At 44.4% G+C, this 17,081-nt stretch overlaps 1 protein-coding gene across 4 annotated transcripts in view; it reads left to right on the forward strand.

Moving 5' to 3' along the window:
* LRRK1 (leucine rich repeat kinase 1) overlaps positions 1-17,081 on the forward strand; it is an 84,181-nt gene that overhangs the window by 48,773 nt on the left and 18,327 nt on the right. For all 4 annotated transcript variants that reach the window (XM_069867134.1, XM_069867136.1, XM_069867135.1 and 1 more), the window contains 9 exons: positions 3,324-3,496; positions 5,463-5,583; positions 5,827-5,986; positions 6,598-6,874; positions 9,840-10,011; positions 11,434-11,597; positions 12,855-12,994; positions 14,547-14,796; positions 16,227-16,393. In XM_069867134.1, the coding sequence (XP_069723235.1) occupies positions 3,324-3,496; positions 5,463-5,583; positions 5,827-5,986; positions 6,598-6,874; positions 9,840-10,011; positions 11,434-11,597; positions 12,855-12,994; positions 14,547-14,796; positions 16,227-16,393 (1,624 nt within the window). The remainder of the gene's footprint in view (positions 1-3,323; positions 3,497-5,462; positions 5,584-5,826; positions 5,987-6,597; positions 6,875-9,839; positions 10,012-11,433; positions 11,598-12,854; positions 12,995-14,546; positions 14,797-16,226; positions 16,394-17,081) is intronic.

Below are 17,081 nucleotides of genomic sequence, written 5' to 3' on the forward strand. Positions count from 1 at the left end.
TCAAGTAATAGCTCAGCACACAAATATGTGATATTACAGATTCTTTTGGTCTGCTTTAAAAAATGCCACAAGCCATGAATTTTGCAGAGCTTTTGGAATTAATTTTCCATTATGCTGTAGGCGTATCACTATATTTAATGGTTTAAATTTATCATTTGCTTTGTTCTCCCTCACACACATCAGGGAATGAAACAAAAGCTGATTTATAAGCTCTTGCTAAGGAAGGCTGAACATACTTATTTTGGAATTAGTGTTTGACCACACTGTGCTCCAAGGGGGGGTTGAAGCATTTTCTTTCTTGTGTGGGTTAGACACATATTAGTCTTGAGGTTATATTTTTAACACTTTAGATTCAAGTAAGCTAGAGAATATCTGTCAGACAGCTCTCAGCTGAGACTCAGAGCTGCAGTGAATTCATTGGTGTTAGTTGATTGATTTGTATTATACCATGTTAATAAGTTTTTTAAATGTTTAGTATTTGATATCTGTCTTAATCTTACATACACAAAAATGAGCTTTAAGCCACTGTGTCTCAAAAAAGAAACATCTTGATATCGCAGAAGTATTAGCTTAACGGCCAGCAGTAATCAACACCATGAACTAGGTAACAAAGCTGAAAGCATAATTATTATATTTAAAAAATGTGTGATGTGCCTGCATCCTTAATACATCCCAGCAAGCACATAGTAGCATCAGAAAAGATAGAGAGAAAGATGAACATGATGGTTAGGAGTATGGAAAACTTTCTGAGTGCACAGCAATTAAGTAGATTAAGCCTGTTCAGCTTGGGACCAAGACAGATGAGGAGGGCTGCATGTAGACTTAGCAGGGGTAAAGAGAAAGACACAAGGGTGTCTTTGTGCATGATCTTTTACAACAGAAAAGTTAGGAGAGATCAAGTGAAATAATGAGGTGGTAGCTGTGAAGCAAACAACACAAAGTATCCTAAACACAACAGATTGCAGCTCCACAGATTAGCTATGTGCTGTGAGTTTCAGAAGCTGAAAAACACCCAGAAAGATGGAAGAAAAATCCATCAAGTGCTTCTAATTCAGAGATTCTATATCATGCTCAGGAAGCTGATGAGCTACAGGCTGCTGGATACTGGGAGAACACACCAGGGAAAATCTCTATATGCTTACCCTGTACCTATACTCTTCATTAGCCTCCAGGCAGAATATTGGGTCAAGTGAGCCCTTTGGCATGACTTGGTAGAGCCATCACTCCTCTATCTGCACAGGGTTCAAGTTTGGTGTTGTTCAAGTTTGAGATTTCAGTGGGTATCTCAAGAGACAAATGGATTGTTTGTTTACAAATAAGCATATAGGTACATCTGAATTTTCTTCTGTGGTCAGAGTCAGCAAGTTGATCCCTGCTTAAGCCGGTGTAATCCCAGTGTATTTGTCAGCATGTTCCCTGAAGTGATACGTTCCAGTCGTGTAATCAAATCATGAAAGGGATGGAGGAAACCACAAGATCATCTAATCCATTCCTTTGCACTGATTCAGGATTAAATAGATTCAGACATTTCTAGCAATTTATCTCACCTCTCCACATACCTCCAGTGAAAATGTTTGTGTAACTTTGCCAGATATCCATTCTGAAGTGTATGTGGCCTTTTTCAGGATATCAGGGTTAGATCTAGCTACAGGTTAAGCTAATTGCTTTTGCTTTGTCAAGGTGGACATAGTTCCCATCATTCAGCTGACTCGTAGCAACTTGATACCACATAGCACAGAATCACAGAATCACAGAATAACCAGGTTGGAAGAGATCCACCGGATCATCGAGTCCAACCGTTCCTATCAAACACTAAACCATATCCCTCAGCACCTCGTCAACCCGTGCCTTAAACACCTCCAGGGAAGGTGACTCAACCACCTCCCTGGGCAGCCTGTTCCAGTGCCCAGTGACCCTTTCTGTAAAGAATTTTTTCCCAACGTCCAGCCTAAACCTCCCCTGGTGGAGCTTGAGGCCATTCCCTCTTGTCCTGTCCCCTGTCACTTGGGAGAAGAGGCCAGCACCCTCCTCTCTACAACCTCCTTTCAGGTAGTTGTAGAGAGCAATGAGGTCACCCCTCAGCCTCCTCTTCTCCAGGCTAAACAACCCCAGCTCTCTCAGCCGCTCCTCATAAGGCCTGTTCTCCAGCCCCTTCACCAGCTTTGTTGCTCTTCTCTGGACTCGTTCCAGAGCCTCAACATCCTTCTTATGGTGAGAGGCCCAGAACTAAACACAGGATTCGAGGAGCAGTCTCACCAGTGCCGAGTACAGAGGGAGGATAACCTCCCTGGACCTGCTGGTCACGCCATTTCTGATACAAGCCAAGATGCCATTGGCCTTCTTGGCCACCTGGGCACACTGCTGGCTCATATTCAGTCGGTTGTCAACCAACACCCCCAGGTCCCTCTCTTCCAGGCAGCTTTCTAGACAGACTTCTCCTAGTCTGTAGCACTGCATAGGGTTGTTGTGCCCCAAGTGCAGGACCCGGCATTTGGCCTTGTTAAACCTCATGCCATTGGACTCAGCCCAGTGGTCCAGCCTGTCCAGATCCCTTTGCAGAGCTTCTCTACCCTCCAGCAGATCGACACTTCCACCCAGCTTAGTGTCGTCCGCAAACTTGCTAAGGGTGCACTCGATGCCTTCATCCAGGTCATTGATAAAGACATTGAACAGGGCTGGACCCAGCACTGAGCCCTGGGGAACCCCACTTGTCACTGGCCTCCAGCTGGATTTCACACCATTTCCCACCACTCTCTGGGCCCGGCCAGCCAACCAGTTTTCCACCCAGGAGAGTGTGCGCCTGTCCAGGCCTGAGGCTGACAGTTTCTGAAGCAGAATGCTGTGAGAAACTGTGTCAAAGGCTTTACTGAAGTCCAGGAAGACCACATCCATAGCCTTTCCCTCATCCAGCAGCCGAGTCACTTTGTCATAGAAGGCGATCAGGTTAGTCTGGCAAGACCTGCCTTTTGTGAACCCATGTTGACTGGGCCTGATCACCCGGTTCTCTTGCATGTGCTTCATGATAGCACTCAAGATCAATAGGCAACTCCCTTTATGTTAAGCCCTGATGTAATAAACCCAAACTGACAATTCCCTGCTCTGCAGTAGCAGCAGATGATTAAGCCATATTCTGCAGGAGAAATTCTGTATTACCCAGATTGCCTGTTGCTGAGCTGTCACAACAGGTTGCCTCTATTTTGTGCACATATATATTCCATTTTATTAATATACATGACTACCACCTCTTAAACATTATACTTTTCACATGAAAATTTACCATGATGTAATCTGAATGAGATCACTGTCAGTATTTCCTCTTACAGGCCAAAGCTCCAAATTCAGTGGTGTTAGTGGTAGGAACACACCTTGATTTAATTGAAACTAAATTCCGTGTTGAGAGGATAGCAACTCTGAGGGCATACGTCTTGGCTCTCTGTCGGTCTCCCTCTGGAGCCAGAGCAACCGGCTTCCCAGATATCACATTCAAGCACCTGCAGTAAGTACTTTTTCCTTTATGAAGTCCCTCTTTTTTATGTCACTTTAAATAGTTTTGTGATACTTGATCTCCTTGGCAACAGAACTGATTTAAAGACTTGTTGGCGTTGCATTTCATCTATTTTCGGCTGAGATAATATCATATAATCAGAGAGAAGTTCAGTGTTGTTTAAAGGTCTGATCATGAGCTGGAAGCTCTGAAGTCATGACCTTGGCCAGCCTGTTTTAGTGTTTCTGCTCCACTCAGGTTTCTTGCCATTAAATGGTGATAAAGTTTATTAATCACATGGAGAGAAGTTACAGACAAGTAATTAATGCTGCAGCACTTGGGAGCCTGTTACAGGGTGGATGCTGTGGGGTTTGCTAAGGGGAGGCTGCGTGGGAACCCCTTGCTCCCTGATGTGAGCACACAGCTCATGTGGCAGCGTTGGCGCAGCAAGGAGTGGATCAGCCCTGTGAGCCCTTGGCAGCCCAAACCTGATGCCATTTGAGTTATCTGGGTGCGATAACAGGGGGTTGGTGCTATCTAGGGGAATGGTGCCAGTCAGGTCATGGAGTCCGATTCTGCTCCCTCCCTTCGGCTGATGGAGAATGCCCTTGGGGAGAGGAGGCTTCTCCAGCTGGGAAAGAAGGGAGTCTGTCAGCCAAGGGTCAGCACAAATGGAAGTGTGGATGCAGCAGGCTGGCACTAAACACTGTGAAATCACCAGTGCCTGGGGCAAGAGCAGGTGGCAGCTGACAAGTAAAGAAGGGTGCTGCCGTGTCCCCTGTGCCTTGCATCTGCTGCCTGACAAAGTCATCAAGAGACCTCTCACACTCTGTTCTGCAGACACAAATGCTGCATCGGGCATCCCAGCTAGCTCTTCCCAGTTAGGCGGAGTACCAGGCACGCAGTGTGAAGCACAGGGCTTTACAGTGAGAAAGAGAAAAGTTCGTGGTTCAGTGTTCTCAAATCTCTTTTCCCATCACCACAGAGGATGCTAACATGAGCTCAATCATTCTTTCTCAAGAAAGGGGACTTTTCACCCTGCCACACATCCTGGGTGTTCCCCTACGTCACCTTCCTTTCCCCTTGCGTTTCTTCCCAGTCCGAGTTGTGCCTGATTTCCTACCTCCTCCCTCCTGTGCCTCTCCATCACGCCACATTGTTCACCTGTATGGGGCTCCTCCAGGCAGCCGGGGGAGTATGAGGGTTGTGTGCTGTGAAAGCCTCGTGTGTGTGAGTCCAACTGGTCCTCCAGCATCCCAGTGAGTGCACGCTTCCCAGTGCCGCTGATGGCTGAGGTTTAATATAAAGCATATTGCTGAAGAAAAAGATTTTCTTTCTGCTGTAGGAACATGTGTAGGGTCAGTTAGAAAGACCATTTGTTGAAGAAAGTGGAAGAGAACTGTTCTTATCCAACCCACTAAAAGGCAAAAAATAGTAGGAGCTGAACAGAGCAGATTTTTAGCTGTTAAAGAGATAATGAAGGCCAGCTTTCAGGATCTAAGCATCAATTCCCAGATCACAGGATCCAGCTGAGCCAGGGCCAGAATGAAGGTGGGAAAAGGTGTCTGGTATTCATCATTGTGCCTCTTTGATCTGAGGCAAGGAGAGCTGGACTTGTATCCAGCAATTGCCAGAGCACAGTGTTTTTGTCCTTCCTGCAGTCCCTTCCAGGATGTGTGCAGCACCGAAGGGAAAAAGGGTGATGACTTCGGTTGGTGAGCTAGGGAAGTCCCTAGAAGCCACAATGCACAGGGGACTGCAGAGCAGTGCACTGCGAATGAAGCAAGAGGTTGGCCTAATATGTCTTTGCCAGGCTCCTTAGTATTTTTCTCCAAAGCTAAAAATGATCACTGACAGCCTTCCTCCCATTCATCTGACACAGGAAATTTACAGTTGCTGATAAGAGAAAGTGAGCTTGGAAAGGAAGCCAATGTGCTGATAAGGTTTGACAATCTTTACACTTGAATGACTTTTGCAGTGAGCTCTCATGTAAGACTCTGGAAGGTCTTGATGGACTCCGGCATCTGATTTTTCATGTCACATGCAACATGAAGGACGTCGGCAGCTCAATTTGCTCACAGAAACTTGCAGGAAGATTGGTGAGAACTTGACTTCCTAGTGGTGTTCCTTACCAAAAGAGGGCTTTTGTGGGGATTGGTTTTGGACTGGGAGATGAACTTTAGGAGTTATTGCTGATGCAAGAGGCCTGTGAAGTATGTAGGATGGCTATCTGGCTTTGGGAAAAGTCATCACCATAGGATCTCTGTAAAGGGGAGGTTCATCACCATCAGAGCGGCTGCTGTCTGATATTGATCCTGACATTTTTCTCATGTGGCTTACAGGTACCAAGAAGTTACCTTAGTCTTCAAGAAGCTGTCCTTGCAGAACAGCGTAAAAGAAGTCAGAATGATGATGTACAGTATTTAACAGACAGACAAATAGAACTGATCATTGAGCAAACCCCTGGCAATGATATCAAAGACTATGAAGACTTACAAACTGGTAGGTCAGCGCAGACCAATAATTTCTTGGAAATCAGTATGTGTGAAGTGTTCCACAGATAATAAAATGAGGGGGAGGAGGAAACTCCAACAGATAACTGCTGTGCAAAAAACAGAGTGCTCTGTGCCTGTGTAGAGGTCACTTTGGAAACTGTGACCATTTTGGATACAGAATTAGTAACAAGGCTTTGGGAGAGGACTAGGAAGGTTCTAGGGTGGTCTGAGGCTACTATTTTATTTTTTTTTCTGACAAGTTTTGTCTGATTTTATTTCTGCTCTGTGAAGAATGAGGGTTGCCGTGGTTTCAAGGCTGTCTTTTCTTTAGGGCCCCAGTCCTGTCATCTTTACGGAGGCCTTGCTCCGTAAGGCCTGTGAGGATGAGTAAAGGGGAGGTGTGATGGGGATAGAAATACTGATGTGAGATGTGAGTTTCACAAGTGGAGTGCCAGACAGCAGCACTCCTCAGATAAATGGTATTCTCTTGGCTTGGCTACGTGCTGGCTATATCTGGTATGCATAACACTGCACAGACTGCCTCATAATCTTATTCAAATGCACTGTGGCTTTCTAATGCTAGCCTGTTGCTAATCTACAGTTCTCTGGGTTTTTCAGCAATTAATTTTCTCATAGAAACGGGTACGCTACTGCACTTCCCAGACACAAGCCATGGCCTGAGAAACCTCTACTTCCTTGACCCCGTCTGGCTTTCAGAGTGTCTACAGAGGATTTTCAATATCAAGAGCTCCAAGTCTGTAGCTAAGAATGGAGTCATCAGAGCAGAGGACCTCAGGATGCTGCTGGTTGGGACAGGCTTCACTGAGCAAACTGAAGAGCAGTACTTCCAGTTCTTGGCCAAGTTTGAAATTGCACTGCCTGTGGCAAATAACAGGTATGTTGGTAATTAGAGAGACTTAGCCGGGCAGGAGAAAAATGGCCATTTAATCAGCAGATATTAACAGGCTTTGTTGCTATAAGCGGTTGTCTTGACAAGGATCTTACTGTGAGAAAGTATTTGAGTATATTAAATGGTGTAATGGAAGGCACCCATCCGTTCGGGCTGCATTTCCTGGCACCAGCATCCTTTGGTCCTAACAAGCTAGGCTAGTTTGAAAATGTTCCAAAGCAGGTCTTTGTGCGCTCAGTGCATTGAGGCTGGTGGCAGGGACACCACCAGGGATGTGGCGATTAGCAGGTGGAAGCTGCAAGCACTCAGCTGGCACAGCTGCAGCTGAGAGAGGGTGTGAGACTTGTGGCTGCTGGGCCAGAAATATAGATGGGCTGGAGTCATCTGTTTCCAGTGAAAGATCCTCACTCCAGAGTATGGCAGAAAACTTTGGGCAATCAATAATTGTGTCAGCTCTGAAAGTAGTATTGGTTTATTTCTAGTGAAATCAGGAAAGCGTAGCTTCAGTAGCAATGTGGTTTTCTTAATTTTTAGGCTCTGTAGGTGTTGTTCAATATTTTTTCTAGAAATGGTGTAGGAAACCTCATTCTCTGTAAATGTTAATGAGTTCTCCTTCCCCCCCAACCCTCCATCTCTTTTCCTCTGGGTAGAGTTCCCTGCTATTTTTCTCTCTCCCATCTGCTTGGCGACAGCCTGTTGTTGCTTTAACGGTGAAACCATAGTTGTAGTGCACTTTTGATGTGGCATTTGCATTTCACTTCCTTGCCCTTCCAGGACAGCACGGCTGCATCGCCCTGAGCCTCTTGGGAGCTCTGAATGCCAGCACAAGTGCAGCATTCTCTGTGCTGTCATTATGCCTGTCACTTATCCAGTCCCGGATGCCAACAAATTTTCTCAGGCTTAACACAGATAAAGCAGCAATGTTTCTGCTTAGTCCAAAATGCCTTTTGGACTCCTTGTCACTATCTGCCATTTTTCTCCAAGGCAATTACATTGTCTGTGCCTCGGGAACAAGGAAACTGCTTTTTCATGGCCTGCCCAATCTTTTTTAGAGCAGTCCAAGCCACATTAGCAGAATATTCTTCCCACTGATGGACTGTAGCTGTAGCAGGTTGGATTAATTTAGTGTACTAGCCAGACACAGTGCAGTTATTTGTTACTGTGCTTCTGCAATTATTGGCTAGATTGCCAGATAGGGTTTCTGTGCAGTCAGTAGGGAAAGCAGCTGCCAGTTTCTGTTCTGAAAGGGTGGATGGGGGCATGTTTCACATATTTTCAAAATTTGCATTGGCTCTTGTTCAAGAGCATTGAATTGCCATCTGTATTATATTCCACTATACAGTTGTGGTGCAGAAAGGCCTCACTGGCCTTCTTATACTCCTAGGCCCTTTCTTGGATGTGCTGAGGAAAATTTATTGGCCATCATATGATGCATCCACTACCTTTATAGAACAAGAACTTTTAGTGGGATGCACTCCACTTCTCTGCCTAAGGTTCATGTAATTTAGTTTGTTCTGCTTGTTAGAATAGGGTTGAAAGTATGATCATTCTTATTGTAATTTATAAATGAAGAGAATTTTTTATCGATTTTGCATTCCAAAGATGTTTCATGGAACAGATAATTCAGTCATGTAAAATGTCATCAGTTTGTATGGGCTGTGACATATGGAGAGAATTGTTGTCTAGTGATGGCTGGTTTTTCTGAGCTGATGTTTCAAGTTTTACAGAATACTGCAGCTGCTAGAGGGAAAACGTGATAGGCTTAAAGCGTTGGATTTGGACCCAGCATTAGTTCTAGTTGTGCATCTTACCCCTCCCACTGTTATTTTGGTCAAGTCCCTTGGCCATGTGCCTCATTGCTGTCATTACACCTATCAATGGTGAGCACCACATGCCAACACGTTTTCTCAGGCTCAACACTGATAAAACAGCAGTGTTTCTGCTAATAAGCAAATAAGATTTTTGATCATGTAGGCATCTTGGGAATGTATTTGGTACAGAAGAGTATCACTGTAAAGGGATTTATTGGTATGCATTGAAAGCTATAAGCTCATAGTTTTCTAAACAGTTCTAGTCTTCCAAAAGGGTTTAGCTTACCAGATACTAAAGATTAGGACAAAATATTCTGTGTTTACTGGAAGATCCAAAAATAATGCTTGTGGTCCTGTTACTTCTGACCAATCTGACTTGGATAGCACTGAGCCTACTCCACACTTGGACAAAGACCTTAATAATCTGATTGCAGGGGGAAACTGAGTAAGACCAGTGATATCTCTGCTGGCATCAGTCTGGCAAAGTGAGCTCTTGCCCTAGGAGTTTGTCAGGGATGTGGCAGGGAGTCCATTGGTTGCAGTGTCATGCAGCGGGAAACCTTGCCATGTTGACACGTAAGATGCTCTCATTCTGGGATCATGATGACAGCCGGAGCAGTCCAGTCCCTGCAACCTGTAACTGCCTTGTTGCCACCTCCCATGACACCTCCTTTCCCCACCTTCTGGGCTTACTGAAGCTGAGACGCTGTAGGCTGTTTTACACCTACCTTCTGTTTCACGTAGGAGCACAGCTGTAATTCTCCACTTACTGCCAGAGCAGAGTAGTAAAGAAAAAAAAAAATTAGTCCCAACATCATAGCTGTTCTAATGACTCTTGTATTTTAATGCATTTAATTTGTGATTACACAAATGTCCTGCTCATTACATCAGATTTAGCCCTGTCCAATAGCTTTGACTGGATTATGTAATGTCTGTTTTGCCTCTGCTTGCTTCCATAGTGTAAATGAATTTCTCCATGTATTGCCGCAGAGCCTTTAGTCTAAAAGCTTTTTTATATGCAGTAGTCTGTGCCATTAAAAATCTCTTCGGAGACTGAATCGCCTTATTATCCAGTAACAATGTACTCACTGTTACAAGCTGTAGCTAAAATTTGAGCTGTTGAATTTGATGTGTTTCAGCTACCTCCTCCCTCATCTGCTTCCTACCAAGCCAGCATTAGATATCCACGGGCTCTGTCACCAGACCACAAACACAGTTCAGAGGGTCTTCAAGATGAGTTTTGTCCCAGTTGGCTTTTGGCAAAGATTCATAGCCCGAATGTTAATTAGCCTGGCGGAAATGGACCTCCAGGTAGGTGACTGTATCTCTCTGCAAGCAAAAGAAGAGAGCTAAACATATTATTCAGTTTAAGTGTAAGTGGGTGTCTCTTCACATCCAGCTTACTTCAGTAACATAATTTGGGTAAATAGGGAGAGGTGAAACTCTGCAATCAAAATCTGATTCTGTTTTCACAGTAGGTGTAATTTAGAAAAACAAGTTGCCATTGGGGGAAAAAAAGCCCGCGTTCTCCACAGCCTTTTTATGACATGATCCCCTGGAGGCTCTCAGTACCTCCAGTGTCCTCCAATTACAAGTAATTGGAGTTCTGCCTGCAGCTCTCATCCATGACCATTCCAGTGGGCCAGACTCTGCTCACGTTGTTTGCCAGTGGAGATCTGGAACAGCTCCACCAAAGTCAGCTATCTGAATCTATATGGGTTTAAATGAGAAGAAAATTACAGGACTGTTGCCTTAATGGGATAATGACTGCAAGCAGGCACCATATTAGAGCAAGCGGTATGCATATCATTTAAGTAGTGTTTGTAAGACTCTGAAATCTAAGTGAATTTTGATGTTGTTACAGACATATTTTTGCAGCAGCTTATATCTGAAAACATAGCCTCACTGGAAATCATTTTAAATATCTGCAAAATATTTTTACTACTGCTGTGGTATCTCCTTGACAGCTATCCATTTAAACTGTGTTCTGCCATTGATGTACAGGACATGGAAAACATGATACCTGTTTTTGGAAGATTCTCTGTGTTCCAGGCTTCTCAAGCCATGTAATAACTTCACCTGTTTTAACAGGCCGTCTTGGCAGCCCTGTGCTTGCATCCTCATGGGCACTACATAGCCTTAGAGCACCTTTGCCAGGAGCTTATCTAGTCCTTGCTGAAGTGAATGGAAAGGATCCCAGGCGTCAGACCAGTCTGCAGACATATAAGTGTTAGAGCAGTGAGCACGGTGGAGTTCTGCAGATTAAGTCTTTGGTTTAAAAACAAAAATACATTTTGCTCTAAGTGCTGAAATGTCTTGGAGAAAGGCCATCTTCCTCCCACTGAAACAGGTGGAAAAGTTAACTCTACATTGAGGGCAGACATAATTCACTAGAGTGTTTAGCTCTTCTTTGGGTTTATAAGACTCTTGCAAATTCAGAATTCATATAACAAATGTCACAGTTATAGAATTAACTTTGTCAACTGGTATGAAATTGTTCCTTTTTGAGTGGCATGAAAGATATTTCCATTGCTGCAAGACTAACTTTTACTGCGTGTATTTTCATTCCATTGCAAAATTTTTTTATGAGCATAAGTCGCTCTTTAATGGAAAAGGTATGATAACACCTGGGAAGGGCAAAACCATGAAGTCATCTTATTGCTGGATTAAAACAAGATCTTTATAAGAAATTTTGATAATTTAATGATTCTCGTGCTTTTCTGCTTGTTTCAGCTTTTTGAAAATAAGAAGAACACCAAGACCAGGAACAAAAAGGTGACCATCTACAGCTTCACAGGCACGCAAAGGAACCGCTGCAGCACGTTCAGAGTCAAAAGGACTCACACTGTTTACTGGCAGGAAGGTCTGTTCGTTACCTTTGATGGAGGCTATCTTAGGTAATTTGTGTTCAAAATGCAGCATGCATGACAGGGGACTAATGGAGTATATGAAACACGTCATCTGAATGGAGATGAATGGGCCTGACTCATGCTATATGTTCACTCATCAGTAGAAGAGGAGGCTCTTTTAATATACATAACTCACCTGGTAACAACTGGTGACAACAATGATGAATAACTGATTGTTTGGTGGTTCTGAATATATGACCCTCATGTGTTATTGCAGCCACAGATTTGAAAGAAGCCTGAAAGCAGAAAGCAATACTCAGAGAAGAACTCTTTGACAGGATAAAATCATGCATTTTCACATGCAAAGATTTCCTTCTGTCAATGAGTTTTCCACTGAATCTAATCAATGGACATGCTTCTCTGCTATCAGACTGCATGCAACAGGGACTATGGGCAACTAGTTTAAATTGGCCAAGACAGAGTGCCTGCTGGCTGCGAGCCTGGAGAAAATCTGCTGTCCCTGTTCTTTCACAAATTCAGACAGTAGGTGGCCATTTAAAAACTTTTTTCTATCTCTGTGGTATCTTCAGAAGCTTTTGCTCTTCCAGTCCCTGGCAAGGTAGGGAGGAACCATTGGTGCTGTTGCAGGCTTGGAGACCAGGAGGGCACAGTGACTCTCCAGAGTTCCTCTAGGCAGTCTGTGGCTGAGTAGAGTCTTGGACTGAGACATTGCAAATCACAGGCTGGAATCCTTAATTCTGGACCGTTGTCGTGGTCATACCCTTATGTCCACATGTACTTTGAGGAGTTACAGGATTCAGCTCTTTGTATTAAAGTGTTGTGGGTTTTGGGGTTTTTTTTATGTGGGAATTGCACAAGAATTGTTATGTCAACAAATTTTTCCAGGCAGTTTTTGGAAGTTTTATCATTATCATCACCATTATTATTAGGCCACTAGAGCATTATTATTGATTTGCTCCTAACCCTCCATCATTCTGTATGGGGCATTTCTGTCCGAACTCTCTATCATACTCAGTTCTCTTAGGCCAGAGTTTTCTCTGGTCTGACCTTCTGCAGCATTTACCTGTTGTGAGCAACCAGCATTTCTGTGCAATAATTCCCTCCTGGAAGTCATTTGCAGAATAGACTGAATTGAAAATTATCCTCAAAACCAGATGGCTTTTTGTTTTGATTGCTAATGGACAATGTATTATAATGTCACTCAGGTTTCCTCTGAGAAAGAGAGTTAATTGACACTGGTACTTCAGAAGAACTTCATGCGGCTGTCTTTTGGCTTTCTTACAGTGTCGAGTCCTCTGATGTGAACTGGAAGAAGAAAAAAAGTGGTGGAATTAAAATCATTTGCCAGTCAGAAGTGAGAGACTTTTCAGCAATGGCTTTCATCACAGATCATGTCAACTCTTTGATAGACCAGTGGTTTCCTGGTAAGAGAACTACTGTAATTTTCTGTGCAGTATTGTCTTCTTAACAGCAGGTTCTTTGACAAAGCTCTCTGGGTGCACATTATTGTCTGTTAATTGAAGACCCCTCAGGCTCTGACAACCTCCAGCCAATAGAGCTTGAGAAGAGCTGATAACCTGCAGACAGATCAAGATTCTTTGCCAGCACATCTTGGTCTAGACACAGTGTCTTTCAGCCTGTCAGTCACCGCAAGCACAGGTGAAACATAACAGTCCAAACAGGACCTGCTTCTATAGAAGCTGAAGAGACTCTTCCAGTGCTCATAGCAGAGACAGGCTTTGTCCCAGACTACTTGGCACTGTCCCATGGTGGCCAAACCCGTGTTCTCATCAGCTAGGATCAGCATTTGCCCACTGTTGCTAACACCCTATAGTTTATGAAATCATGATGTGAGAGGCATGATTGAATATGATACCAAGGATTCTGTGCCAAGGTAACTTCCTTGACTCCAACAGCTGCTTTTTCTCTGATCAGCACAGATACTGCTGTTACCCAGCGGGCTATTTGCAACCCCAATACACTTTGTTTCAAACCAAAACAAAACCTGAAGTGTTCTTAGTCGTCACACACTGGTCTACAAAGCAATGCCAAAAATCTCTTAATTGGAGGCTTTCTGGAGGAGGCAGTTGTGCACTCTCACATCTTCATGTTATGAAGATAAAAGCAGGTTTTATTTGTGTTTGGATTAAAATAATGATAAGATTAATCCCTGAAGCATGAGAGGAATCATGACGTCAAAGGCTACAGCCTGTATTCACCCTGCCTAATTGTAGGCATTTAATAGAGCTTATCATCACAAAATCCCTCTAGTCAGTGGGAGAGGTGCGAACCTCCCAAAGGTTTAGGCTTGGTAGAATCCACATTTCCCCCGGAGGAGCTGAAAACCTTGCCTGTGAGGGACTTCACAGTGACAGTGTAACTATCTTGGGTGCTGCACATGCATGCTTACTCCTAGCCTCCACGTGAAGTGCTCAGCGTGCCATGCCTCCCCAGTGCACTCCCATTCCCATGCCTGTCTCCATCTGAAGCCACCTGGCAGCTCTCTGTCTGCAAAGCAGAGACTGGTGGTGTTCATGGGCAGCCGTGCAGCTGCCATTCTTCTACTGTACGGTCACGCTCTTTAGTGTATACCATGATCCCTATAGGCAGTTTGCACAGGAACACTCAGTAATTATGAGGTTCTCTCCAAGGCTTTATTCACGTACTTGCGATTTCTACTCGTCCTGAGTATATTTTTTTCACAAGCCTGGGTATTACCTGTGACCAAAGCAGGGTAGCTGTTACATCAACAGCCCTGTCTCCTCAATACTGTCCCTGCTATCTCTGCATACTTTGCAGAAAGCTATTTGCTTATTCCTGTCAATACACTGGAATAAACTGCTGCTTTTATGAATGTGACCAACCTCAGCCAGTGAACCAAGTACTGACTGTAGATGTTTGAATGCACTAGGAGTTGTTGTTTCTTCTCAGTTTGTATGGGTTATGTTGTTTTTCCTTTGCTTGCTTGCTTTGAAGCTCTCACAGCCACTGAGAGTGACGGCACATTGCTGATGGAGCAGTATGTGCCCTGCCACATCTGTGCAGCTTCCAAGCCAGAGGAGAATGAGTGTGGCGAGAGGGCAGAGGACACGCAATACTTTAACATGGAGGACTGTGTGCTGACTGCCATTGAACTGGACTACATCACGTGTCCTAATCACCCTGACATCCCTGTTTCTCTGCAAGAGCTGGTCCCCGAGCTTTTCATGACCGATTTTCCTGCCAGGTAATGTTATTTAGTAGTTTTTAGTTAAATTTCAGTGTACTAATGCAAACAGGTTGGATTTTTTTTCTAAGTTATCTCTGCTAAAGGCACGTGCTGACCACAGGAAACAGATTCATCTGCTCTCAATCCCTGCTCTGGCAATTCATTCTAAACTGCACTCCTGGTGGTCACCACACTTGCTTAGACAATCACTGTGCGCTGACCCGAGTCATCACTTCAGGCGGTCCTTTGAGATCGCTGTGATGCGATGTGAACTTCCATTTTTAAAGCCACAGCTGTCCTGCATTGTCCAGTACTCTGGCCAGAGCTTTCTGTAGTTGGAGTCTTTCTGGGATCCCAGAAAGGGGATTTTAATATGGCAAAAACAAAAGGCACTGCAGCTGCATCACACAATTGGCACTGAAATCAGCTTTAGTTCTGAAGAATCTGTAAGTGAGTGAATTTATGTAGACATCACTAGAGAATTCACGTTGAGTTGAGGCTCCTGCTTGGCTGCGGGCTGTTAGCTGTGTTGCAGTAGTACTATGGCAATCCTGAACAGCTGAAATAGCTCTTCCCTACCCATAGCAGCACTGCCAAAACTTCAGGCTGCTTAACTGCCTTCCCAGATGGGTTCAGTCTTACACCCCTTATCTTGTGTAGAGCAAGAGACCTCCTGACAGCAAGCAGGACAGGAGACCGATGTCTCTTGCAGTTCACACTCACTTAGGTCTTTCTGTGCCCTGTGCAGAGCCATGAGACCTCTTGATCAAACTGTGTCCTGTTGGCTGCTGTTGGAGCTTTCTGTGCTCCCACTGGCCCTTGTTCCTTTCTTGAGGCCAATTTACTGGGCAAACATCCCATCAACTTGTCACGACAGTCCTCCTCGCAATGCTGTCTCCTCAAGATTTATTTGACGGGTACAAGGCGAGTGGAGATGTTTGAAGTGTGAACAGCTGTAAAAGTAGTCTCTGGAAGAGTGGGGAAATGATGAATTGTGGTCTGGGAACAGTAAGCTGATTTGAATAATCAGGTTTCGGAGTGTGGGGCTGTTCATAAACATCCTGTCCTTCCTCAGCACAGAAAAGAGGAACAGGAGGTAAATGAAGCAAAATTGTTAATACAGACAAATGGTACATATATCGCTAGCTGTGTCATCTGCTTGGAAAAGGAGCTTATATGCTTTCCATATCTTTTTTCTTCTTGTGGGATAAATTAGTAAAAAGCCTTTTTTGCCTATTTGCCCAGGTTACTTCTTTTCTGCAAGAGATCTGTTGTACAACGTGAACCAGCATAGAGCATGCTGAGATCACCAAGGTAGTTTCGGTGATCCAGTCCTCTCAGTAGACAAGAACCTATTAGGGATTTGTGAAAATGAAAATCACATTTAAGACATGAATTTACGATGTCTTTGAGATTTTAATTAAAAAGACCCAATCTCTTTTTGGCAGACTGTTCCTGGAAAATAGCAAACTGGAATGCAGTGAAAATGAAAACAATGTTCTTGGCCAGGGTGGAAGTGGGACTGTTATATATCGGGCACGATACCAAGGAAAACCAGTGGCTGTGAAGAGATTTCAGATTAAAAAATGCAAAGGTTCTCCCACTTCAGCTGCAGGTACAGTACACAGAACCAGTGTTGGGAATTGGCTCTTGCAGTCTGCAATCCCAAGCTAAGACCAAAGAGCCTTCGCTCTCTGAAGTGCTGGTAGCACCTGTTAAAACAGAGCTTTGAAATGTATAGCAGAATTGATGTGCTTGCATGGAGGAGGAGGATGCATCTCAAAGAGTCCTTCACAAAAACACTTTTGGCAATGGAGATCATCAGTGCTGCAGGAAGCTTCTCTCCTGCAGGTCAATGGGTGAACTCATAGGGTGCCAAGGCAGAGCACTTGGCTGGGGTGGGAGGTGAGATTTCATCTCCTGCTCCCAAGCTATTTGGCAATGAGAAGCGTGGATGTGCATGGATTTGCACTGAGCACTTGTGGGTCTCTATCTCTGGATAAGTGTTGTACTCCGTCTGTGCCAGCAGCTACAGTAAGGAAACTGGAAAGCCACCTCAGCCTGCCAGGCAGAGACAGGCTCTCGTACTGTACATGCTGGCTGTCGAGCGCCAGATGCCAGCAGAGCAGGCTTGTCCGTAGGCAAGGGAAAAGCGAAAGCACCTCACTTCCCCCATTTTTGTCATGGGAGTGAAAGCCCTGAGCTGTGGAGGAGGTCAGATGCTGTCCAAGTGACAGATAACCTTGGGAAAGGCCAGACCTGCCTGAACAGCCTGTGGTGTCCCATAGCAGAAGGACAGTTAC

This window comes from Phaenicophaeus curvirostris, chromosome 12 (assembly GCF_032191515.1).
Source record: "Phaenicophaeus curvirostris isolate KB17595 chromosome 12, BPBGC_Pcur_1.0, whole genome shotgun sequence".
Taxonomy (NCBI): domain Eukaryota; kingdom Metazoa; phylum Chordata; class Aves; order Cuculiformes; family Cuculidae; genus Phaenicophaeus; species Phaenicophaeus curvirostris.